Source organism: Mytilus edulis, chromosome 5, assembly GCF_963676685.1.
Source record: "Mytilus edulis chromosome 5, xbMytEdul2.2, whole genome shotgun sequence".
Lineage (NCBI taxonomy): Eukaryota > Metazoa > Mollusca > Bivalvia > Mytilida > Mytilidae > Mytilus > Mytilus edulis.
In genome coordinates this window covers 55,582,669-55,609,045 of record NC_092348.1, presented here as the reverse complement: position 1 = coordinate 55,609,045, position 26,377 = coordinate 55,582,669, and the positions used below count along the sequence as shown (strand labels likewise).

Genomic DNA, 26,377 nt, shown 5'->3' with positions numbered 1-26,377 from the left:
GTCTATGTGAATATTAAACAAAGGAACTTAAGGAAGCAGATGGATTCATGACAAAATTGTGTTTTGGTGATGGTGATGTGTTTGTACATCTTACTTTACTAAACAGTCTTGCTGCTTACAATTATCTCTATCTATAATGAACTTTGCCCAGTAGTTTCAGTGGAAAATGTTAATAAAAATTTACAAATTTTATGAAAATTGTTAAAAATTGACTATAAAGGACAATAACTCCTTAGGGGGTCAATTGACCATTTCTGTCATGTTGACTTATTTGTAAATCTTACTTTGCTGAACATTATTGCTGTTTACAGTTTATCTCTATCTATAATAATATTCAAGATAATAACCAAAAACAGCAAAATTTCCTTAAAATTACAGATTCAGGGGCAGCAACCCAACAACAATTCTCCAATTCATCTGAAAATTTCAGGACAGATAGATCTTGACCTGATAAACAATTTTATCCCCATGTCAGATTTGCTCTAAATGCTTTGGTTTTTGAGTTATAAGCCAAAAACTGCATTTTACCCCTATGTTCTATTTTTAGCCATGGCGGCCATCTTGGTAAGTTGGCCGGGTCACCAGACACATTTTTTAAACTAGATACCCCAATGATGATTGTGGCCAAGTTTGGTTTAATTTGGCCCAGTAGTTTCAGAGGAGAAGATTTTTGTAAAAGTTAACGACGACGGACGCAAAGTGATGGGAAAAGCTCACTTGGCCCTTCGGGCCAGGTGAGCTAATAATATAGTGAAAGGGTCAGTTACCTAGAAGCATTCCATGATATACAGCTACAGCTGATTTTACACATAATTTCATGTTGTAAGGACCACTGGCTTAAGTTCATTACATCTGGTGCTTCATATATTCTCACTATGCCATCTGCTGAACATGTAGCCTTGAAAGAAAAGATAAGAAATATTGTGACTGTTGCTTTGCTTCAATTAATTAAGCTTAGTGAAGTTTCTTTTTTGTTTAAATTTCATTGTGACTGTTTCATTGCTCAAAATAATTCAGCCTGTTGCTGTTTTCTTTCAAATTTCATAGTTCTTTTTTCTAGTGTGTATTGCTTCTAAAATATTTAAATTTTTAACAACTTTTGAAAAAATAAAAAAAACTTGAGACACTAGAAAATGGCACCCATGATTTATACAAATTGATAAAATTCTTTAAAATTCCACAGAACTGAAAGTATTTGAAGCCCATGCTTTCCTTTTCTGTAAATAGTAAAATTTTGAATATTGGACTTTTAAGTGTATTCAACCTGTCAGATCTTAAAATTTTAACTCCATATTTAACACATATACAAGTTTTTTCAAATAAATTAAATACCTTTTACTTAACTCATTTTCTCTTTTTTAAAACTTACAAGCAATAATCCTAAATGTTTTGGAGCAAATTTGACATCCATTATTGATGTACGGCTATCAACATGACTAGTTTTTCTTATCCAGTTGCTTTGTACTCCGTCTCTGCCAGTGTCCCCTACACATTCTTCCCATACAGAAACAGTCCTATCAAAGGAGCAGGTGGCAATAACTTGTCCAAATTCTGGATGAGCCCATGTTACCCTCCATACAGACCCACTGTGTGACTGAAAAAAAGAGAAAGCTACGTGTTTACTTTCCAAAATTAATTAACATAAATGTTTGAAAAGTAAATATTAAAGACGGAACTATTTCAAACACTTCAAAATTAGCATTTAGGTTTTTATGTTTCCTTAATTCTTTCATTAATGACATGTGACGGTCTTTCTTGTTTCTACATGTTGAAAACTGATTCAGGAACTGCAGTCTTATCTTTAAGCATGCATTGCATTTGACTGAATTTTGAATGGTCGTTACAGTGAAAATCAACTAAAATCTCAACACTACAACTTTTGAAATTGCAAATACCTGGTAGTAAAATATCATAATAGAGTAAACCAAATCGCCCAATCTACAATTACCATCCTGATATCACACCCTTCATGAACATGTTTTTAATTTAAATTTGTAAAAGCCACACCGTGACACGTATGTAGCAGTAAAAATAGTTAAGATTGAATGATTACTTGTTGTTTACCAAACATAGTGAAAGTGGTTAGAGTTGTGCCACAAATAATAAATAAGGTCTTTGAGGTCCCATCATTCCTTATTTATTTTCATTTATGTATGTAATGCCAAGATATCTTCTAGACAAAATAAGTCATTAAAATGTACATGCACATGTATTTGCAACAGCAAATGTCATAAAATACCCAAAGATGTAATTTTTCTGAGGCAGTCATATAGTTTAACAATCATCCAACCAAGTCACTTGGAATATTTTCCCTTAGTATTCTGTACTTTATATCTTTCCGATTCTAAAACCAAATAAAGAAAAAAATCAGCTACATTTTGTAAGTCATTAAAGATAGGACACGAATTCTTTATTTTTATTATATACCTTCCAACTTGCTGTACACTTCCATTCACCATTATCTTGTAAATCCCATATCTACAATATTAATAATATAATATTAAAAAAATCGTAAGGGTTCCACGGAACCCAGTGTCTCGCCTACTTTTGCTGTTAATCGCAGACTCAACAAAAATGAGGAAAAACATCAATAAAAATTTTCCTCTCGATACTGTCTTTTGATTGAAAGAAGCTTCCAAGTTTGGTAAAAAAAATCCAGGATAGTTTATGAATCTAATAAATGTTTTATAAACTTTGACTGCAGATTGTATGTAATGTTAACTGGAAGAAAAACTATGTCCATTTATAAGTAAAATACGGAAAAAGTGAATTTATTTTTTGCAAAATTTACTTCTGAATAATATCTTATGATCAGAAACAAGCTTTTGTCTAAGTTTGGTAGAAATCCAGAATAGTTTGAGAACATTATAAAAATTTTAAAAACTTAAACCACAGACAGAATGTTTTGTTTCTGGCAAAAAAACTAAGTCCATTTATAAGTAAAATACGGAAAAGTGGAAATTCATTTTTACAAAATTTTCTTCTAGACACTATCTTATGATCATAAACAAGCTTCTGTCCAAATTTGGTACAAATCAAGGATAGTTTATGAAAGTTATTAAAATTTTAAAAACTTTAACCACAGAGTAAATGTAATGTTTCCTCGCAGAAAAACTAAGTCCATTTATAAGTAAAATACGGAAAAGTGGAAATTTATTTTTACAAAATTTTCTTCTTGATACTATCTTATGATCATAAACAAGCTTCTGTCCAAGTTTGGTACAAATCAAGGATAGTTTATGAAAGTTATTAAAATTTTAAAAACTTTAACCACAGAGTGAATGTAATGTTTCCTCGCAGAAAAACTAAGTCCATTAGTCCATTCTCGCTACATTGAAGACCTGTTGGTGACCCTCTGCTGTTGTTTTTTATTTGGTCGGGTTGTTGTCTCTTTGACACATCCCCCATTTCCATTCTCAATTTTACAAGTAAAATACGGAAAAAATGGAATTTTATTTTTACAAAATTTACTTCTGGATACTTTCTTATGAACATAAACAAGCTTCTGTCCAGGCAAGTTTGGTAGAAATTCAGTATAGTTTAAGAAAGTTATTAAAATTTCAAAAACTTTAACCACAGAGTGAATATTTGTGGACGCCGACGACGACGACAGAATGTAGGATCGCTTAGTCTTGCTTTTTCGACTAAAGTCGAAGGCTCGACAATAATATTCATTATGAAACATCATTCTTATAAAGTCTTCTTTTAAAATCAATGAATTTTAATCTACACGTCAATGCACATGATTTTCAGTCTTGTATGGCTTAGCTGATTTTAAATCAAAATTCAAATGTTTACTAGTTTTATCATCTTTAGTAAAGATACACAAATGGTCATCAAGCAAGAATCAACAATATCAGTAACTATACACCTTATCACTATTTGGAATTCTAATATGACGTGCTTCTTTCGTTTTGCGAATATTGACTACTGCAGAATAATGAATTTTATCAAATTGGCATGCATTTAATATATTTTATTAACTTAAAACACTTCCAAACTCTTAAATGATGCACATGTTGTTACTAATTCATTTATTATGGCTTTCATGTGTTGCAATTCGAAATTGACATATTTGACCTAGATACGATAACTGTTAATGTTGGCTGTTCTAGTCAAATCGGCACCTGGTTAAATCGCCACCTGGTCAAATCGGCACCTGGTATAGTCAAATAGGCACCTAGTCAATTTGGCACCTGGTAAAATCGGCACCCGATATATTCATTTCGGAACCAATGTTAGATATCTTTAATATATGTTTTTTTCCCCAGTATTTTGAGCAAAAAGATGAAAATAAAGAAGGGGTTATTCAAGTTGTTTTGACTTAATAACATTTTTGGAGGGTTTCTAGCTGTAAATAAAAAAATTGTTCATTCAACTTTATTTGTATTCAAGGTTTTATTTTTTTGCATGCGTGTTTTAACATTTGAGCATTTTGCATGATTGTTGGTTTAAAACTGTTTGAAGTTTCCTGAAAAAACACCTTTTTAATTGCTGTTAATTATTTTGCATTTGACATTATATGATGATATATATTGAAAAAAAATTCATCTTTTTAATAAAGATTGTTTTAAAGTCATTTTCGTTTAACATTTACATTGGTAACTGTCTTTTTCTCCATTTTTTTAAGGCCCCGCTGTGGCGGAGGGGCATTAATTTAAGTTTTACCCTTGATCAGTGAAAACAGGGATTCATTGTTTTCCCTTTTATTCTAATTTTCTCACAATTAAACAACAGCTTGGGTGAGGGCTTCGTTGTTTTTTGAAGAAAAAAACAGCAATAACTACCTGTAAATAGTTAAAACAACAAAAATGTTAATTATGTTATTCATAAAAGTTTAATTGAAAAGACTAATCAAAACATTGGTCATATATATTGAGACAACTTTCAACAATAAATTTATGAATTAATGTTTAACGATGTAATGAATGAATCTATCCAACCTCAAAAATAATTTAAAAATAGAGGGATCATTTATACACTTTTATAATTATTTCTTTATTGGATGCCGAATTGACTTTAAATGGGAGCCGATTTGACTAGATGCCGATTTAACCAGGTGCCGATTTGACTTGTACCCAACGAGAAGCAGGACACAGGATTATAACAAAACAATAAGCGGGATCCGAGATCAACCCCCTCCAACCTCCACCACCAAACCAGGAACATATATATTTAGTGATACTGTTCCCAGACCAAACCAATGAGACCCACTGAAATTGGAGAAATCTACAAATTATTTGACAACTGTCAGAGGTGAGTTGACTCCGTGTACCTGGACTGTTTGATCAGTTGAACATGTTGCCATTCGTCTACCATGGAAATCGTAAGACACATCATGAATTAAATCCTGATGGTCTGTTGGTATATGACGAGTGACAAACATAACTCTAATTAGATATATTTGCTTTCAATTCATTTAGTCCTCTTTTGCCCGGCATGTAAACTAAAAATGTATTAACAACTTTGGTTGGATTATCAATAACCATTCGTCCAATCGTATTGCGTGTAACAATTTTCTTTTGGGAACATCAAAATTAGACTGGTTTCCTGTTATTTATCTATTTGTCGTTTGTCTCACATACACTCATCTAATGGTGAAAACCAGTATAGTCTCAGATCGGCTAACATTCAGCTGAGATGCCTTAATAAAATTGTCTACGAGAGTGTTTACATGCAGCTTGATTATGTTTGGTAGGGAAACCCAATATATGTCTTGTAATAAAGTCCTTTCTACACATATGCATTTGTTCAAATACAAGTCAAAACTTTTTGCAGAAAATAATGCAAAAATAAAGACAAGTTCTATAATTAATTAATTTACAAGTAAAATATATTTTATGGTATACTGGAAATAACCTGTATGAATATGATCATGTATTTATTAAAAAAAAAAGGATGACAGAAAGCTTTCTATTTATGGACAGTTAGATTGCGCTAATTTCAAGCTTTCAACAAAAGGATATCCATGACCTGTTTTATGAGGGCCCATCACCTTTGGTTATGTCATATTATCTCACTATGAGTATTAGGGGTACCAGTCAAATCAACACCTGGTCTATTCCTCGCCTATAGAAAAAGTCAAAATCAGCACCTCATCAATATTGCATATAGTCAATTAAGCACCTATTTAAATTTATTTCTGCAATTGATAATTAGTCAATTTGTTTCCAAATTTTTTCTGCTGTTTTATATATTGTTTTGCAAAGGTTAATTAAACAGATCTAGACTGCCCTGGCCATTTGATTCTGCTACCCGGATAAATAGTGCTTGGCCATTTGTTTCAATCTACCCAGACGAAGAGTGCTTATAACTGTTAGGATTATTTGTCCTGCAATTCTGATGGGCATGTCCCTTTACCACCATTGGCATGTGGGTAATATCTTCAGCAGCACCAGAGATATACTATATATATAGCTAATTGTTAAGTATATATGTCTCTGACAACACCATCATGACCATGACGTGGTCCTTGTCACTGACATGTACACTGTCTCACTGATGTTGGTATCGTTGTTAAAAACAGCGGTATCAATTGATAAATTTTCGGAGGACTATTTTTAACTGTTGAAGATTGTGATTCAGTGAGTTTAAGGAGGACCATGTACAAAAAAAAAATGTACATGTATACATATGATAAGTCAATGATATTTGATATTTGGTATGTAGTAATATAATCATTGGCGTACATTTGTATCTGTCATTTCCGTGATATCATGATTATGCCTTGGTTCATTGACCTTGAATGTTCTGCTCAGTTTTCATGTTAAATTATTGCCTTATTGATATAATTTTTTGTTTTTTTGCATTTTACTTTCAATATAACATACAGGCAAGACAATCTCTGTGTCAGCATATTTTTATACGACCGCAAAACGGTCATATATTGGTATCACTTCGTTGTCGTCGTTGTCATCCGAAGACGAATGGTTTCCGGATAATAACTTTAGTATAAGTAAACAGAAACAATAAAATTTTAACACAATGTTTATAACCACAAAAGGAAGCTTGGGATTGATTTTGGGGGTTATGGTCCCTAAGGTTTAGGAATTAGGGGTTTTAAGGGTTATGGGGCAAACATTCCCCATTTTCATTCTCAATTTTATAGTCTAGGATTAAAGGGCCAAAAAGGTACCAAAAACAAGCATTTTTGTAGTTTCAAGTCAATAAATTGGATTATCTTTCTTTGTCCAGAATGGTTGTTGAATCACTTAAAACCAATGCTTTATGAATTTTTTTTTGAAAATTGGAGTTGTCTTTCTTTGTCCAGAAAGTAGTTGAATCAACTTAAATCAATGCAATATTCACTTTACTACCAACTGATAAATTAAAGCAATCTTTACAATTCAGTGATTACAAGCACTTTGATCACCATTCTATGCCCCTTTACAAGTGGAACCAGATGCTCCGCAGGGCGTAGCTTTATACGACCGCGAGGTTGAACCCTGAACGGTTGGGGCAAGTATGGACACAACATTCAAGCTGGATTCAGCTCTAAATTTGGATTGTGATTAAATAGTTGACACAGCATAGGTTTCTGACACAGAATGAATGTGTTCTAATGAACTTAAAATTTTTGTTTTCTCTTAGAGCAATTCACTATGCTGTTGAATATTAATCCTCTCAAAAAAATGTTTGAAGAATGCCGCAATTTTGCGCCTGTCCCAAGTCAGGAGCCTCTGGCCTTTGTTAGTCTTGTATGATTATAAATTTTAGTTTCTTGTGTATAATTCGGAGTTTAGTATGACGTCCATTATCACTGTACTATTATGCATATTTTAGGGGCCAGCTGAAGGACACCTACGGGTGCGGGAATTCTCGCTACATTGAAGACCCATTGGTTGCCTTCGGCTGTTGTTTGCTCTATGGTCGGGTGGTTGTCGCTTTGACATATTCACCATTTCCTTTCTCAATTTTATTGAAGAAATTTTCTTTTTATTTATGAAATTTCAAATGAGAAAAATTGAACCCAATTTTTTAATCACATCCCCCTTTCCCTTATTCCAAAACTAATCTCAATTAAAATATTCTAATGGAGTTTGCAACAATAACTACTCATTTAAATACATCATAAAATATTAAGATGTAAAAAAACTGCTTGTTATCACTGAATGGTAAAGATTATTTAAATTTATCAGTTGGTAGTAAAAAGTGTATATACATTGTATATTGTATATAACAAAGATTTAAGTTGATTCTGGACAAAGAAAGATAACTCCAATTAAAAAAAAATCTTGCTATTGCACAATATTGTGCAATAGGATATTTCTTGCTTACTATTCTGGACAAAGAAAGATAACTCTAATTAAAAAAAAATTTGATATTTCACAATACTGTGCAATTGAAAAGACTTGCTATTGCACAATACTTAATATAATAATTTTAGATCCTGATTTGGACCAACTTGAAAACTGGGCCCATAATCAAAAATCTAAGTACATGTTTAGATTCAGCATATCAAAGAGGCCCAAGAATTCAATTTTTTGGACCCTTTGGACTTTAATGTAGAATTTGAAATTTGAAAACAGGACCAAAAATGAAGAATCTACATACACAGTTAGATTTGGCATATCAAAGAACCCCTAGGATTCAATTTTTGATGAAATCAAACAAAGTTTAATTTTGGACCCTTTGGACCTTAATGTAGACCAATTTGAAAACGGGACCAAAAGTTGAGAATCTACATATACAGTTAGATTCGGCATATCAAAGAACCCCAATTATTCAATTTTGATGAAATCAAACAAAGTTTAATTTTGGACCCTTTGGGCCCCTTTTTCCTAAACTGTTGGGACCAAAAAAGGAAGGTTGGTATTGATTTTGGGAGTTTTGGTCCCAATATTTTAGGAATAAGGGGCCAATAAAGGGCCCAAATGAGCATTTTTCTTGGTTTTCGCACAATAACTTTAGTTTAAGTAAATAGAAATCTATGAAATTTAAACACAATGTTTATGACCACAAAAGGAAGGTTGGGATTGATTTTGGGAGTTTCGGTCTTAACATTTTAGGAATTAGGGGCCAAAAAGGGCCCAAATAAGCATTTTCTTGGTTTTCGCACTATAACTTTAGTTGAAGTTAATAGAAATCTATGAAATTTTGACACAAGGTTTATGACCACAAAAGAAAGGTTGGGATTGATTTTGGGAGTTTTGGTTCCAACAGTTTAGGAATTAGGGGCCAAAAAAGGGCCCAAATAAGCATTATTCTTGGTTTTTGCACAATAACTTTAGTTTAAGTAAATAGAAATCAATGAAATTTAAACACAATGTTTATGACCACAAAAGGAAGGTTGGTATCGATTTTGGGAGTTTTGGTCCCAACAGTTTAGGAATAAGGGGCCCAAAGGGTCCAAAATTAAACTTTGTTTGATTTCATCAAAAATTAAATAATTGGGGTTCTTTGATATGCCGAATCTAACTGTGTATGTAGATTCTTAATTTTTGGTCCCGTTCTCAAATTGGTCTACATTAAGGTCCAAAGGGTCCAAAATTAAACTTAGTTTGATTTTAACAAAAATTGAATCCTTGGGGTTCTTTGATATGCTGAATCTAAAAATGTACTTAGATTTCTTATTATTGGCCCAGTTTTCAAGTTGGTCCAAATCGGGGTCCAAAATTAAACTTTGTTTGATTTCATCAAAAATTGAATAATTGGAGTTCTTTGATATGCCAAATCTAACTGTGTATGTAGATTCTTAATTTTTGGTCCTGTTTTAAAATTGGTCTACATTAAAGTCCAAAGGGTCCAAAATTAAACTAATTTTGATTTTAACAAAAATTGAATTCTTGGGCCTCTTTGATATGCTGAATCTAAACATGTACTTAGATTTTTGATTATGGGCCCAGTTTTCAAGTTGGTCCAAATCAGGATCCAAAATTATTATATTAAGTATTGTGCAATAGCAAGAAATTTTCAATTGCACAGTATTCAGCAATAGCAAGAAATCTTCAATTGCACAGTATTGTGCAATAGCAAGAAATCTTCAATTGCACAGTATTGTGCAATAGCAAATATTTTCAATTGCACAGTATTGCACAATAGCAAGAAATATCTAATTGCACAATATTGTGCAATAGCAAGAAATTCCAATTGGATTTCAATTGGAGTTATCTTTCTTTGTCCAGAATAGTAGTTGAATCAACTTAAATCATTGTTTTATACAATATACAAATGTATATTCACTATTACTACCAACTGATAGATTAAAACAATCTTTACCATTCAGTAATAACAAGCACTTTTTTTACATTTTAATATTTTATGATGTATTTAAATGAGTAGTTAGTGTTGCAAGCTTCATTAGAAATTTGAATTGAGATCAGTTTTGAAATAAGGGAAAGGGGGATGTGAAAAAAAAATTGGGGGGTCAATTTTTTTCATTTCAGATTTCATAAATAAAAAGAAAATTTCTTCAAACATTTTTTTGAGAGGATTAATATTCAACAGCATAGTGAATTGTTCAAAGGCAAACATATTTTTTTTAAGTTCATTAGACCACATTCATTCTGTGTCAGAAACCTATGCTGTGTCAACTATTTAATCACAATCCAAATTTAGAGCTGAATCCAGCTTGAATGTTGTGTCCATACTTGCCCCAACCGTTCAGGGTTCAACCTCTGCGGTCGTATAAAGCTGCGCCCTGCGGAGCATCTGGTTGAGTTATGTCCCTTAATAACGTTTTATGCTAGCGGGGGCATCGTCTGTATCCCTTTGGACACATTCCCCATTTATATTTTTAGAAGTTACTATTAATTAATATTGATTTTAACCATGACTGTATGACATTTTATATTTTAATATTTTATGATGTATTTAAATGAGTAGTTATTGTTGCAAACTCGATCAGAAATTTGAATTGAGATCATTTTTGGAATAAGGGAAAGGGGAGGTGAAAACAAAATTGGGGATGGGGGGTCAATTTTTTTTTCTCATTTCAGATTTCAGAAATTTCTTCAAATATTTTTTTTTTGAGAGGATTAATATTCAACAGCATAGTGAATTGCTCAAAAGCAAAAAAAATAATTTTCAGTTCATTAGACCACATTCAGACCTCAATCAAACTGAACAAAATTTGATACATCTTTATTTTTGTATTCTGTTGTGTTCTTGAAGAAAAAAAAATCTGTTTTCTCTTTGCAGGTGGTGATACAATGGCAGTTACAAGGTTCCATCCTTATCATGGGCAGAACATTCGCTTGTTTCATGATAACATGGTTGCTTTACGTGAGACAAGTTTTGCTCATGCATTGACTTTCAGTGAAAAGCATTTGCAACCAGGAGAGATCTTCTTAGTTGAAATAGAAAAAAATGAAAGAGGTTGGAGCGGACACATGAGAATTGGACTCACACAATTTAATCCATGCGACAAGTTTGAGCTTCCACAGTATGCATTGCCTGACTTGCATAATATGGGAAAGTCATGGATATTTGCAGTGACAAAGTCACACAATAAAGTATACTCTGAACATGACACGGAGGAAGAAGGTGTGCCATATCAGTCAGTATTGGGTAGCGATGCGGAGGTTGTGCATACACCAAGAGGGTCATTTAGTCGTAGTCTTCTTTTACCTCTTGGAAAATTAAATCTGCAGAATCGTAATGGTGACAATATCAGTGCTTCTCAGAAAGACAATGTTCTTCCTACTGATGTTGGGAGTAGAATAGGAATCATGTATACTGTTGTTAATAATTCTGCCGAAATGCATTTTATCATTAACGGTGAAGACCAAGGGCCGTGTGTACGCAATATTCCTTATAATAATGGTGCATTGCATGCAGTGGTTGATGTTTATGGTACAACCAAGCAAGTACGAATAATTCAACTATATGGAGGTAAAAATAATCTATATAAATTGACTCTGTTATACCTTTAATTTCAATTTTGTATTTATTGTTAAGATGTTTTCATTAAGGAATGAGTGTAATGTTTTTTCTGTCTATGAAGAAATAACATAAAAAATTTGGTACACACTGAAAAACGCGCGTAGCGGGTTATTTAACAGTGTGCACCACATTTTTTATGTTATTTCGAATAGACAGAAAAAATATTACAGTCATTTCTTATGATTTAATTTTAAATTCCATTTTAAACCGTAGAAAACCATGAAGAAACATTGATGCCGTCACGACGGTCAAATGACTAAATTATGTCTATGGGCTCATAACAAAATAACGTCAGCCAATCAGAAGACGCGTTAAATCCAAAATTAAATTATTCCGAAATGCATGCAATATTTGCCTCTCTATTCTAAGAAAACAACAATAAACCAATGAAATAAAAAATGTAATTGAAAATAAATAAACAGAAAATACAACACTGAAAACTACAAGAATGAATCAGGTGATTTTCTCATTGAATTGTTTCTCATTTTATCATGTTTCGGCGTTTTATACCTGACTAAACGGTATAGTTTGCTGATTGAACTTTTCTCAATGTTGAAGGCCATATTGTGCCTTATAAGTGCTTAAATAAATCCTTGTCCTTTTGCCTCCAGTTGATAGTGTTCTAATTGGCTATCATTCCACATCTCTTTATTTCTATCATGTCTATAGAAATCAAGAATAGCATAGATACATGTACACACAAAAAAATGAAATAAAGCTAATATTTTGCCTTTCTGATGATAATTTTATTTTATTTTTCAGTATCATCATTACAAAATGCATGTCGAAATAGAATTTTACAGCTGATTGCCAAGAAAGACATTTCTAATCTTCCATTACCTACAAAACTCAAACAGTTCCTCAATTATGAATTATAGTGCTAGAAAAAACTAGTCCAATGACCATGACTAAATAATCATAATTGTTCATAAGTTTGTAGATTTTCATTATCTGATTATTTTGGTTGTTTATATTAATATTAATTTTTTGCTAATTTCATTTCTACATGAATATATGTACATGATGTACATGTACATAAATGTATATCTTGCTTAATGCTCATGTGATTTAAATATAGAATTGACATGATACACAAGTTTAAATCACTCTTGCTTGAGTTGATTGAATAACTGTGAAACTTACTGATTTAAGTTGGTAACACTCTGAGTGATAAACATGTATCATGATGAGAGGGTCTGGTATTTCAAAATGAATCACCCTAAGCATTAGCATAAACAATGAAAAATACCCCCCTCGAATGAAATTAACTATATTTTCTTCTCTATACTCTACCTACATGTATTAATTATATAAGGCACCAGAAGTTCTGAACTATGATACACAAACAAATTGTATTTAAAAATCAGCTACTTTTGAGTCACTGTGACAGACATTTAATTTAGAGTGTTTGACTACATTTGGCTCTTGGTTCATGACTCTGAAACTGATGAATGGTTATATATATTTCATCACTACTTACCTTGTACAACTTTATTCAGCAACACTGGTTACAATGACCTACTTTTTGTATAAAACAAGTAGTAATTTTTGTTAGGTTTTACAGTCAGATTCATTTCTCAAAATATATTTAACTGTCAGTCTTATTTCATTTTCCAATAATGTGAAACAATATCTAGGTCACTGTGATCTAAAAAAATTTTAGTTGGATATTTTTGATTGAGTTTTATTTCTAAGTTCTTTGCTCAGGAGGTCTAGTTACACCATGTACATAGACAAATGAATATACTTAACCTATCATTAATACAGGGGTCTTGCAAAGTAAAATATTGTTTGCACTATTTAGGTCACTTTGACCATTTTTTTGTGTCTTACATATATATTAACTTGTTTAAAAGATAAACCTATTTTATAGGCCATTATTATAAATCAAATGGCATAATTTAATCTTACCTGACTAAGTTACTAAGTTACCTCTATTGTTTTCATTTCCATGAAATGATTTTCAGATTATTGTTAGACATTCACTTATATGAACCTCTGTTTTATAAATTTTGAGATATAAAATGTTTTATCATTGCAGTCATTTGTTATTTGTACACTGCGATTGTAGGTAATAAAAAATTGAATATACTGATTTTTTTGGCCAGTATATACATGAAAAAATGTTTAGTATACATGTATGTTTTAGAATATTATTGCTACATGTATGTGTTTGAATGATTTGTATATTTTTTGCATTATTTTGTCATTTCAATGTAAATTTGATACCTTAGATATCATTACGAGATATTATACAGATTTTTTTCCTAACATTTCATACATATACATTGTATTTTTTTTCTTTCTATTAATCCATTGTTATTTAGGTGCATTTTTTAAGTGCTAACATTTATATACATCCTCTTTTCACATATAAATCACTTCAAATTAATATAAAATTTTCGCAAGTACTTAACATTTCAATTTAAAAAATATAGAATTATCAAAAAAAATTAGAAGTCTTTTTTATTCTATTTTTTGTTGGGAATCTGTCTCTGATGTTTACCACAAATCTTGTTTAATACATAATACTAAATTTTTTTATTATGATATATTAAAACATGTGAAATAATTTATACATTTCAAGAATATTTGCATTATTATCATACTTCAACATTCAAATCAGAATTAATGGTATACAGGAAGAGGATAAGAAATCTAACTGTTTTTATGCCCCACCTAAGATAGTAGAGGGGCATTATGTTTTCTGGTCTGTGCCTCTGTTCGTTCGTCCGTTCGTCCCGCTTCAGGTTAACGTTTTTGGTCAAGGTAGTTTTTGATGAAGTTGAAGTCCAATCAACTTGAAACTTAATACACATGGTCCCCATTATATGATCTTTCTAATTTTAATGCCAAATTAAAGTTTTGACCCCAATTTCACGGTCCACTAGACAAAGAAAAAGATAGTGCAAAGCTCAGGTTAAAGATTTGGTTAAAGTTTTTGTTCAAGGTAATTTTTGATGAAGTTGAATTCCAATCGGGCGCACTACGTTTGCGCGCATTTGGGGATTAAAATGTTTTACGTTTGCGCGCAGCTTTTGATTACATTTGCGCGCATTCATGTTACAGGTAAACTCAGGTAAAAATATAAATAAAAATTAAATTAAATTATAGTTGACTATATATTTTTTTATTTTCATAATAAATATGACTATCAATTTTTAATTTTGAAAATATTTCTTAATTCAAACTATATATTGTTCATATTGAATTATAAAACCAATTATAAAGTGATCATAATAAACTCCGTAGTATAGCTTAATACATGTAACTTCATTGCGAATATGTCAGAGTGAAAAGGATTTAAACGAATAGTGATCGTTTTTAAAATAAGTAAATAATTTAAGTTAGTTTGTAAAGTTACACCAAGGTACAAACATGGAGTTTCGACACGTACCTACATGTAAAGTAATGTAATTATCAATACTTTTACCTTTATGATTCGCTATGTTTTAGCATTTTAACATTTTTATCTGTACATATTTCTAGGATTTAGTGCTTGTGCATAATAAAACGGACTTATCTTGCTCGAAATCCCACTTCCACCTCATCGTTGGTGAGTAGGGGACCAAGACTAACGGAATGAGTACTTATACGTGTAAATAATTGAACTAATTATAAATAAATAAGTATTATTACCTGTATTTTACATGAGTTTACCTGTCAAAAAAATGCGCGCAATTGTAATCAAAAGCTGCGCGCAAACGTAATGTGCACATGTTCCCTTTGATATGATCTTTCTAATTTTAATGCCAAATTAAAGTATTGACCCCAATTTCACAGTCCACTGAACATGTAAAATGATAGTGCGAGTGGGGCATCCATGTACTATGGACACATTCTTGTTGTTTTGCTAAAACGCTTGTAAAATGTATACGTAAGATGCATGTGTCTGCCTATCAGTGTTAACTCAGTTTTTTGTATACATTTATAATGTTCTTAAATAGAAATATAAAATTACTTTTTTGCAATTGAAGTTGTCTAATCTGAAGAAAAGCTATAAATGTCACAAATTTTGGATAATGATACTTTTGTTAAAGAATATACTGTTGCTTGAAACATGTATGAATAATATATAAAGCAAGAAATAAATTTAGGTATTCTGATCCAAGAATAGTGAATTTATTGTTTTGTTGATTATTGGTAAAAGTTTATATTGATATTCTCATGTTAGAACTTTTAATGCAAATGATGTTTTTGTGTATGTATGTTGGGAAATTCATTATTTCTTATTCTGTTTTGGCAGAAAATATTTTTGTATAAATGTACAATGTTATATAAAGCTTAAATTGTGGTCTTTTACCACCATTTTGCATTAATCAGTAATCATTGATATCAGTATACTGAAGAAATAAATATTAAATTGACAATATTTGTTTAGTTTGTGGAAAATACTCTTTTCATTTGAATTATCATAGGCATGAAAAGTGCCAGTCTTTATAAGAATCAGACATTTTAGGAGAATTTCAAAACATGGCATAAAAAAAAATACCAACCTAACCATCCTATTTTGAAGTTGCCGTCAGTTAAAAATAGTAGGTCTTTTGTTTCTGTGTGTCTGGTTTTTCAAGAATATCTAGATAAGTTATAATGATAGCAAATTACAGAGTTGGCTCCCCGTTTATTGTTAATTTCTAGTGCATTTCTACCAAATCATATCTTGAAATACCAGAATAAGACAAGGAAACAAATGTTATGTTCATGCATCTTAAAACAATGCACTTGAGCAGGTTTTTGTTTGTCACCACTGCCTGATTGGCACTTGAGATTGTTTTGATTTTAAAATTTTGAAGTGTTCTAAAAACCTTCCATTAAGAATTTTTTTAAATACCATCTTGGGGGAACATATCATAATCAATTGGGGTTGTGTGGTAGAACTAATATGTCAAATATGTTTTGAAAGCAACCTGTATATCAATGTGGTTTTATTTTTGCCCTTAAATACATCATCATGCAACATTATACTTAGAATAGCATTGTGTGTGTGATGTATGATTAATAAAATATTTGAAAATAAATATATAGAAATATTTATTTTTTGTTTTATATGAAGGCATATTTTTTTTTTATTTGTAATTTATTCAAAATATCAAAAGTTTTTGTGGATCCTATCTGAGTAAACTTGGCTCTATAACTACATAATTTTAAGAATAAGGATGAGCAATGAGAGAATTTTTTCAAGGAGAAATTTAAAATTCTCATTAAATAGTAATTGAATATTTTCAAAAGGACAGTTCACCTTCGAATAATTATGGTGTTGTCCTCAAATGATGATTTTTGACTTTTGTTTACTAATTTTTTTAAATAAGAATATGTGCTATTATTTCCTGTGAGACCACAAATTTTCCTTTTATCTTGAAACCTATGAAATACAGAAGCAGAAACTATATAAACAGCAAACATTATCAGCAATACAAGTTCTACAAAAATCCTTTATGATACATTTGTTTATGGCTGAAATCACTGATTGACTCCTTGTAAGAGTTATTGATCTGAATTGACTATATTTGGCTGATATTGGAGTTTTGTCATCAATATTTTAAAAAAAATATGTAGAAATTGTAAATAGCAAAAATAATGAGTGATAAAAATTAAAGTTACAAAAATACCGAACTCTGAGGCAAATTCAAAACGGAAAGTCCTTAATAAAATGGTAAAATTAAAAGACAAAAACACATCAAACAAATGGACCTCAGGAGATCTCGAAAAATGCCAATAAGACAGAAACCATTGATGACTCCTGACAGCATTTTTTGCCAGTAAATGACAATTTGTATTTATTTTTTTTTACATTATTGGAAGACAAATGGGTTAATTACCGGCTGTGGCAGCAATAACTTTTTGTATCAAGCTTTATACCCTAATACCAGAATGAACAATTCATACCTTGTATGCAGATGCCTTATGTTATCAAGTTTATGTCTACAAGTTATCCTTGATCTCACTTTCATGATTCAGCAACTGCAATAATGGTTTTTTAGGCAGTTAAGCTGCCTTATGCGAGCACCCTGGATTTGTGTGCTACCCAATAAATGCTGAAATACGTGCCATTGTTATCATCTAGCTGGCTACTGTGTTATTTATAACTTATTGAACAGTTTTTTCTTACTTTTCATTCTGGATTACAAAAAATATGACCAGAAAAAACTTAAATGATCGTCGATTTTTCCAAAAGTTTTGAAGTTGCACATAGGAAGAATCCGAGTCCGTCCGCCCTGATTCTGGTTCGCCCTAGTTTCTGTTCGCCCTAATACCTGTTTGCCCCGAGTCCGTTCGCCCTGATTTTATTTTTTAGTGAAACAAATACCAAAAACACAGTCACACTGCTGTACATTGATCACTTGTCATCAATGTTTTTATCCATCCTTTTTTTATGTTAACATTTATCGGTCTCATCCGAGTGCTCCTAAACAGGAGGGAATTACGCAAGAAGAAGGAAGAAGAAGCAGCCAAGAATTTTATTTAATTAATATAAATTTGGCAAATATTCTGTATTTAACTTTTAATAGATATACATAAATCTTAATATATATATATTTCGTCCATTGATGTAACATATACATATCATCAATGAATATAGGGCGAACAAACCCAGGGCGAACGGACTATCAGGGCGAACAAACTCAGTGCGAACGAACCTAGGGCGAACATGTAATCAGGGCGAACGATCCCGATACAAAAATAGTGCGATGATCAGGTTAAAGTTTGGGTTAAAGTTTTTGGTCAAGGTAGTTTTTGATGAAGTTGAATTCCAATCAACTTGAAACTTAGTACACATGTTCCCTTTGATATGATCTTTCTAATTTTGATGATGCCAAATTAAAGTATTGACCCCAATTTCAGAGTCCACTGAACATGTAAAATGATAGTGTGAGTGGGGCATCCGTGTACTATGGACACATTCTTGTTGTTTTGCTAAAACGCTTGTAAAATGTATACGTAAGATGCACATGTCTGTCTATCAGTGTTAACTCAGTTTTATAATGTTCTTAAATAGAAATATAAGATTACTTTTCTGCAATTGAAGTTGTCTAATCTGAAGATAAGCTATAAATGTCACAAATTTTGGATAATGATACTTTTGTTAAAGAATATACTGTTACTTGAAACATGTATGAGTAATAGATAAAGCAAGAACTAAATTTAGGTATTCTGATCCAAGAATAGTGAATTTATTGTTGTGTTAATTATTGGTAAAAGTTTATATTGATATACTCATGTTAGAACTTTTGATGCAAATGATGTTTTTGTGTACGTATGTTGGGAAATTCATTATTTCTTATTCTGTTTTGGCAGAAAATATTTTTGTATAGATGTACAATGTTATATAAAGCTTAAATTGTGGTCTTTTACCACCATTTTGCATTAATCAGTAATCATTGATATCAGTATACTGAAGAAATAAATATTTAATTGACAATATTTGTTTAGTTTGTGGAAAATACTCTTTTCATTTGAATTATCATAGGCATGAAAAGTGCCAGTCTTTATAAGAATCAGACATTTTAGGAGAATTTCAAAACAAAACAGAAAAAAAAACTACCAACCTAACCATCCTATTTTGAAGTTGCCGTCAGTTAAAAATAGTAGGTCTTTTGTTTCTGTGTGTCTGGTTTTTCAAGAATATCTAGATAAGTTATAATGATAGCAAATTACAGAGTTGGCTCCCCGTTTATTGTTAATTTCTAGTGCATTTCTACCAAATCATATCTTGAAATACCAGAATAAGACAAGGAAACAAATGTTATGTTCATGCATCTTAAAACAATGCACTTGAGCAGGTTTTTGTTTGTCACCACTGCCTGATTGGCACTTGAGATTGTTTTGATTTTAAAATTTTGAAGTGTTCTAAAAACCTTCCATTAAGAATTTTTTTAAATACCATCTTGGGGGAACATATCATAATCAATTGGGGTTGTGTGGTAGAACTAATATGTCAAATATGTTTTGAAAGCAACCTGTATATCAATGTGGTTTTATTTTTGCCCTTAAATACATCATCATGCAACATTATACTTAGAATAGCATTGTGTGTGTGATGTATGATTAATAAAATATTTGAAAATAAATATATAGAAATATTTATTTTTTGTTTTATATGAAGGCATATTTTTTTTTTATTTGTAATTTATTCAAAATATCAAAAGTTTTTGTGGATCCTATCTGAGTAAACTTGGCTCTATAACTACATAATTTTAAGAATAAGGATGAGCAATGAGAGAATTTTTTCAAGGAGAAATTTAAAATTCTCATTAAATAGTAATTGAATATTTTCAAAAGGACAGTTCACCTTCGAATAATTATGGTGTTGTCCTCAAATGATGAATTTTGACTTTTGTTTACTAATTTTTTTAAATAAGAATATGTGCTATTATTTCCTGTGAGACCACAAATTTTCCTTTTATCTTGAAACCTATAAAATACAGAAGCAGAAACTATATAAACAGCAAACATTATCAGCAATACAAGTTCTACAAAAATCCTTTATGATACATTTGTTTATGGCTGAAATCACTGATTGACTCCTTGTAAGAGTTATTGATCTGAATTGACTATATTTGGCTGATATTGGAGTTTTGTCATCAATATTTAAAAAAAAATATGTAGAAATTGTAAATAGCAAAAATAATGAGTGATAAAAATTAAAGTTACAAAAATACCGAACTCTGAGGCAAATTCAAAACGGAAAGTCCTTAATAAAATGGTAAAATTAAAAGACAAAAACACATCAAACAAATGGACCTCAGGAGATCTCGAAAAATGCCAATAAGACAGAAACCATTGATGACTCCTGACAGCATTTTTTGCCAGTAAATGACAATTTGTATTTTTTTTTTTTTACATTATTGGAAGACAAATGGGTTAATTACCGGCTGTGGCAGCAATAACTTTTTGTATCAAGCTTTATACACCTCTATACCAGAATGAACAATTCATACCTTGTATGCAGATGCCTTATGTTATCAAGTTTATGTCTACAAGTTATCCTTGATCTCACTTTCATGATTCAGCAACTGCAATAATGGTTTTTTAGGCAGTTAAGCTGCCTTATGCGAGCACCCTGGATTTGTGTGCTACCCAATAAATGCTGAAATACGTGCCATTGTTATCATCTAGCTGGCTACTGTGTTATTTATAACTTATTGAACAGTTTTTTCTTACTTTTCATTCTGGATTACAAAAAATATGACCAGAAAAAACTTAAATGATCGTCGATTTTTCCAAAAGTTTTGAAGTTGCACATAGGAAGTAGAGCACATTAGGAATCCTTATGTAGTTTATTATCCCTTGAGCTTTTGGCTAAGAAGTCAAAGAACGAATGTATGAAATATTTAATCGCCGAATATCTCTAAAGACAAGTAGTTAAGATTTCCCAAATTGCAAATGTCGTAGGAATATTGTTTGTCGTCAATACGTAGTCAACTACGTCAGTAGTCTATTCATATAAGTTCAACTGATCACGCTGTTGGCGGCAATTTTGAATTAGAAGACAAAATTTTCGTATCTTTTCAATTTGGACGCAGGGGTTCAAATTAGCGGTGGTCCGAGGTCTGCGACCTTCCACTTTTGCAGTCGGACTTTCTACTTGGTTACTAGCAACGCCCGACATGCCCGACGGACCTTGAAAGAAAATAAAAAATAACTTTTTTTACCAAAGTTTCCTAATAAACGATCTCAAACTTATTTTCATCACTACTGTTCATGACAGCAATTTTCAATTTGTTAAACCGCAAGTTTTATACAGAAAATCGCCGACAAATAATGTGTAAATTCGAGTAAAATCGTATCTCACAATCTGTCAAAAACAACATTGAAAAAAAAATGGCTGCCGCGAGAAGACAATTACAATATTGGATCCGATTCCGGAACCGGATAAGGGTAATCCGGGTTTTGGCTATCAGCTAAAAAAATCCAGACAGGTGACAAAATACATCTATGCATGGTAAATAAATATAAACACTAGAATAGAAATACAAAAGATATATGTAAAAAAAAGAAAAAGTAGAAAATATTTTGTACACCAATTTTAATGTCAAAATCCATTGTATTGGACCAATACAATGTGACAGCTGGGAACAGTTTATCTAACAATATATATGTTCCTGGTAACAGTAGAATTTTTTTTTATCAGTGATAAATGTTGGTAATGCATGCTAGATGCTTTAAAAGTTAAACATATTACTGCAATTTCAAGGAGTATTTTTTCTTCTCAATTTTGATAGGTCAGTTAAAATAGCTGGAAGTTTCTCATATATAAAAAAATGATGTGAGATGATTGCCAATGAGACAACTGTCCACAAGAGACCAAAATGACACAGACATAAACAACTATAGGTCATCGTACAGCCTTTAACAATGAGCAAAGCCGATGCTGCATAGTCAGCTATAAAAGGCCCCGATAAGACAATGTAAAACAATTCAAACGAGTAAAACTAACGGCCCTATTTATATATAAAAAAAATATAAAAAAAACAAATATGTAACACATAAACAAAAGACAACCACTGAATTACAGGCTCCTGACTTGGGACAGGCACAAATAGTGCAACTATATTATATGATACCTGAATGTAAGCAAATAATATGATATATAGGTGGAGTCCATTGGGCCACTCGACCTCCTCCTGTTTGATAACTTTGAAACGGATGAGATCCCCACCCCTCAACCATATACATTTATGTATGAGACTAAATACATAATCAAATGAAATATAGGGGAAGTCCATAGGGTCACCCCACCCCTCATGTTTAAGAACTTGGAAACAGTCGAAATCCCCACCCCTAAACCATATTTATTCATGTATGGGACAATATATATATAATCAAATGAAATATAGGGGAAGTCCCTGGGGGTCACCCCACCCCACCTCTTTGAGAACTTGGTAATGTTCGAGATCCCCACCCCTAAACCATATATCTTCATGTAGGGGACAATATAACAAATCAAATGAAATATGTAGGGGGAAGTCCCTGGGGATCACCCCACCCCTCCTATTTGAGAATTTGGAAACGGTCGAGATCCCCACCCCTAAACCATATATATTCATGTATGGGACAATATAACAAATCATATGAAATATAGGTGGAGTTCGTTGGGCCTTTCTTCCTCTACCGGTTTGAGAATTATAAATCGGTTAAGATCCCCAATCTTGAACCATATATATTCATGTATGGGACAATATTTCAAATCAAAGGAATAATAAGGGGGTTCCTATGGCCACTGTACAACCTCCTGTTTGAGAACTTGGAAAAAATTGAGATCCTCAACCCTTAACCATACATACTAATGTACATGATGTATGGGACTATATAACAAATCAAATGAAATATAGAAGTCCCTGTGGTCACCCTAACCCTCATGTTTAAGAACTTGGAAACAGTTGGGATCCCCACCTCTAAATTAAATGAAATATAGGGGGAGTCCCTTCAGTCACCCCACCCCTCCTGATTGAGAATTTGGAAACAGTCGAGATCCCCACCTTTAAATTAAACCATATATATTCATGTTTGAGAACTAATCAAATGACATATAGGGAGAGTCCTTAGGGTCACCCTACCCACTCCTGTTTGATAACTTAGAAACAGATGAGATCCCCACCCCTCAACCATATATGTTTATGTATTGGACAATATAACAAATCAAATGAAATATAGGGGAAGTCACTAGGATCACCCCACCCCCTCCTGTTTGAAAACTTGATAATGTTTGAGATCCCCACCCAAACCGTATATATTCATGTATGGGACAAGATAAAACATTAAATGAAATATAAGGGTAGTCCCTAGGGTCACCCCTCCCCCTCTTGTGTGTGTTTTGAGAACTTGTAAAATATTGAAATACCAACTCCTAAACTAAACCATATTCATTCCTGTTTGTCATTTCAAAAAGATTGAATGACATACAATGTCAATCTCATAGGCGTCACATATGCATGTCACTTTGCTAGACATAACCAATGTGTACTAGACCTTGCCCAATTTCAGGCGACCATGGAATGAATAATTATGAGAGCTTTGTTTGGAAGACTTCGTAACAGCATTATGATACAATCATTTTTTTGATAATTATAAAATTTTATTGATGGAAAATAATTAATTGGTTTAAAGAATTTACCTTAATTATAATTTGAATGATTTCTGGTCCTATAAAGATTTTCATTTTCATATGGCTCATTTTAAAGAAAACATATCTTTCAAGCCCAAGACTGTTTTTATAATTACCTGTCATTTTATTCCAAACTCCGACATCATAGATGAAGGTGGGGGACATTTACATTTACTATGGACAGGTTAATCAGACCTCACCTTTGATCTCTGTAGTAGTAAAATTGAGAAAGGAAATGGTGAATATGTCAAAGCGACAACCACCCGACCATAGAGCAAACAACAGCCGAAGGCAACTAGTAAACATTTGTCTGATTTGTGTATCATAACTTTTGTACTGTTGAACACAAACTCAGTTTTCTTTCCAGGGAAGCAAGTCCATTCATATTTTTACAAGCTCGTACTAAAGTCAACTTAAACTACTAACAGTCAACTAATACCGACGTTAACTATCAACTAAAAGAACTACAATCATTGCAAACTTGTACCACTGCATGAAAAAAATATACTTGATATATGCGTTGCTTTTAAAAACTTTGACAAAATATGAATTATTTGCCTTAATGATTAATATTAATTCATTAAATGAACATAAATGTACATTATATGAATGTTTGATGTTTGTTCTCTTTAAAGATCTTTAAAAAAAAATTGAAGCAACATTGCAATAGTTTTTATAATTATGCTTGGCTTGGTTTTTGGTTAACTGCCTACAGCGCTTACAGTGCTTTGATTTTATATGGTGCTCAGAAGCATACATACATTTGATACATGTGATCCTTACAAGCGTGAAGGTCTACATACTCGTTAGATAGGGTTTACCATACCTCGACTCCATTTATTATACCTTTATACTCCACGCAACGAAGTTATAATGTTTTTGACCCGTCAGTCCTGTTTATTGTCATCGCAACTCCTCTGAAACCACACAACAGAATTTCATGAAACTTTGTAGATAATAAGGACATACTACGTAGATGTGCTCATCGACAGGAAATAACGATTCAAATTTTTTCCCAGGAGTTAAGCCCCTTTGAACTTGTTTGCTTTAATGTACTCCTGCAACAGTTTGTCATCACAACTCCTCTGAAACCACACAACAGTATTTCATGAAACTTTGTAGATAATAAGGACATACTATGTAGATGTGCATATTGACAGGAAACTATGATCAATTTTATTTTCTTATACATTTTGTACAATTTTCTTTTCTTACTCTTATTTAATTTCTCCAATGACAATGTGGGAACGTTGAGTATGTGAGCGCGCTCACTAACTAAAGGTTCTTTAATTAGATCAGTGATCATGATTCCGCATACACTATAAGCAATAAGTCACCTACACTTACATATGGACATAGTATGGAAGGAATGAAAGTTGTCACTATCTAAAGTATTCATCAGACCCTGATCCATTTTAATGTTACATTATTTAAAGTTCAGTTTACACGTTTATGTCTATTCCTCGGAAATTACAACCAATATGTAAACTCCATTTGGTGTATGGAATGATTGCAAAGTAAACTTATCTATCTGGTCGGGCCCATGTTCATCTGTTCTTGACCTAATTTTAAGACTTCATTTTCATGTTCAATTTTCGTGATTAAGTCTGCGTATCAGAGAATTAACAGGTTCATTTGACTTGGTTATATTAACATGGAACACTGATGATTATAACTTCATGTGATACATGTATAACCGATTTTCAAGTATATCATCTGAATCATTTTGCCTTGTGCCCACTAATCACGTGGATGTCATATTGTGAATGAGAATAGATCAGAAGTAACTATAAACAATACAAGCAATGCAAGATGTACAAAAAAATCATTAATGCCAGTATGATAAAAGCAATTGAAAGCTCCTTACAGGAGTTTTGCATTAATTGAGGATTTTTGACGAATTGACTATTAAATAAAGGCAACAGTAGTATACCGCTGTTCAAACTCATAAATCCATGGACAAAAAACAAAATCGGGGTAACAAACTAAAACTGAGGGAAACGCATAAATATAAGAGGATAACAACGACACAACACTACAATGTAACACACACAGAAACGGACCAAGCATCAGACAAAATCCCACGAGAATAACAAATATAACATCAAAATCAAATACATGAATTAGGGATAGACAAGTACCGTGACACGTCTTATCGCAATGTCAATTTACACTCAAAAATAAGAGAAAACAAACGACGCAACGTTATATTGTAACACACACAGAAATGAACTATAATATAACAATGGCCATATTCCTGACTTGGTACAGGACATTTTTAAAGGGAAAAATGGTGGGTTGAACCTGGTTTTGTGGCAAACCAAACCTCGCACTTTAATGGCAATATTAAATATAACATTGAAATGACAACATAATATTACAGGACTA

At 31.9% G+C, this 26,377-nt stretch overlaps 2 protein-coding genes across 3 annotated transcripts in view; one reads left to right on the top strand and one right to left on the bottom strand.

Annotated features, from left to right (window-relative positions):
- Window positions 1-5,464, bottom strand: part of LOC139523977 (nucleoporin SEH1-like) — a gene marked incomplete in the record, with an annotated part of 17,133 nt that extends 11,669 nt beyond the window's left edge. The window contains 4 exon segments of the mRNA XM_071318473.1: window positions 768-898; window positions 1,370-1,594; window positions 2,428-2,478; window positions 5,276-5,464. Coding sequence (XP_071174574.1) covers window positions 768-898; window positions 1,370-1,594; window positions 2,428-2,478; window positions 5,276-5,386 — 518 coding nt within the window.
- A 60-nt stretch (window positions 5,465-5,524) lies between these two features.
- LOC139523969 (neuralized-like protein 2) overlaps window positions 5,525-26,377 on the top strand; it is a 220,610-nt gene continuing 199,757 nt past the window's right edge. Inside the window, exons 1-3 of one of the 2 annotated variants that reach the window (XM_071318467.1) lie at window positions 5,525-5,694; window positions 11,140-11,832; window positions 12,646-13,478. In XM_071318467.1, the coding sequence (XP_071174568.1) occupies window positions 5,688-5,694; window positions 11,140-11,832; window positions 12,646-12,761 (816 nt within the window). In that variant the 5' untranslated portion in view covers window positions 5,525-5,687 and the 3' untranslated portion in view covers window positions 12,762-13,478. Of the gene's footprint in view, window positions 5,695-11,139; window positions 11,833-12,645; window positions 13,479-26,377 lie in introns of those variants that run through there. The other variant, XM_071318468.1, reaches the window with a different exon arrangement.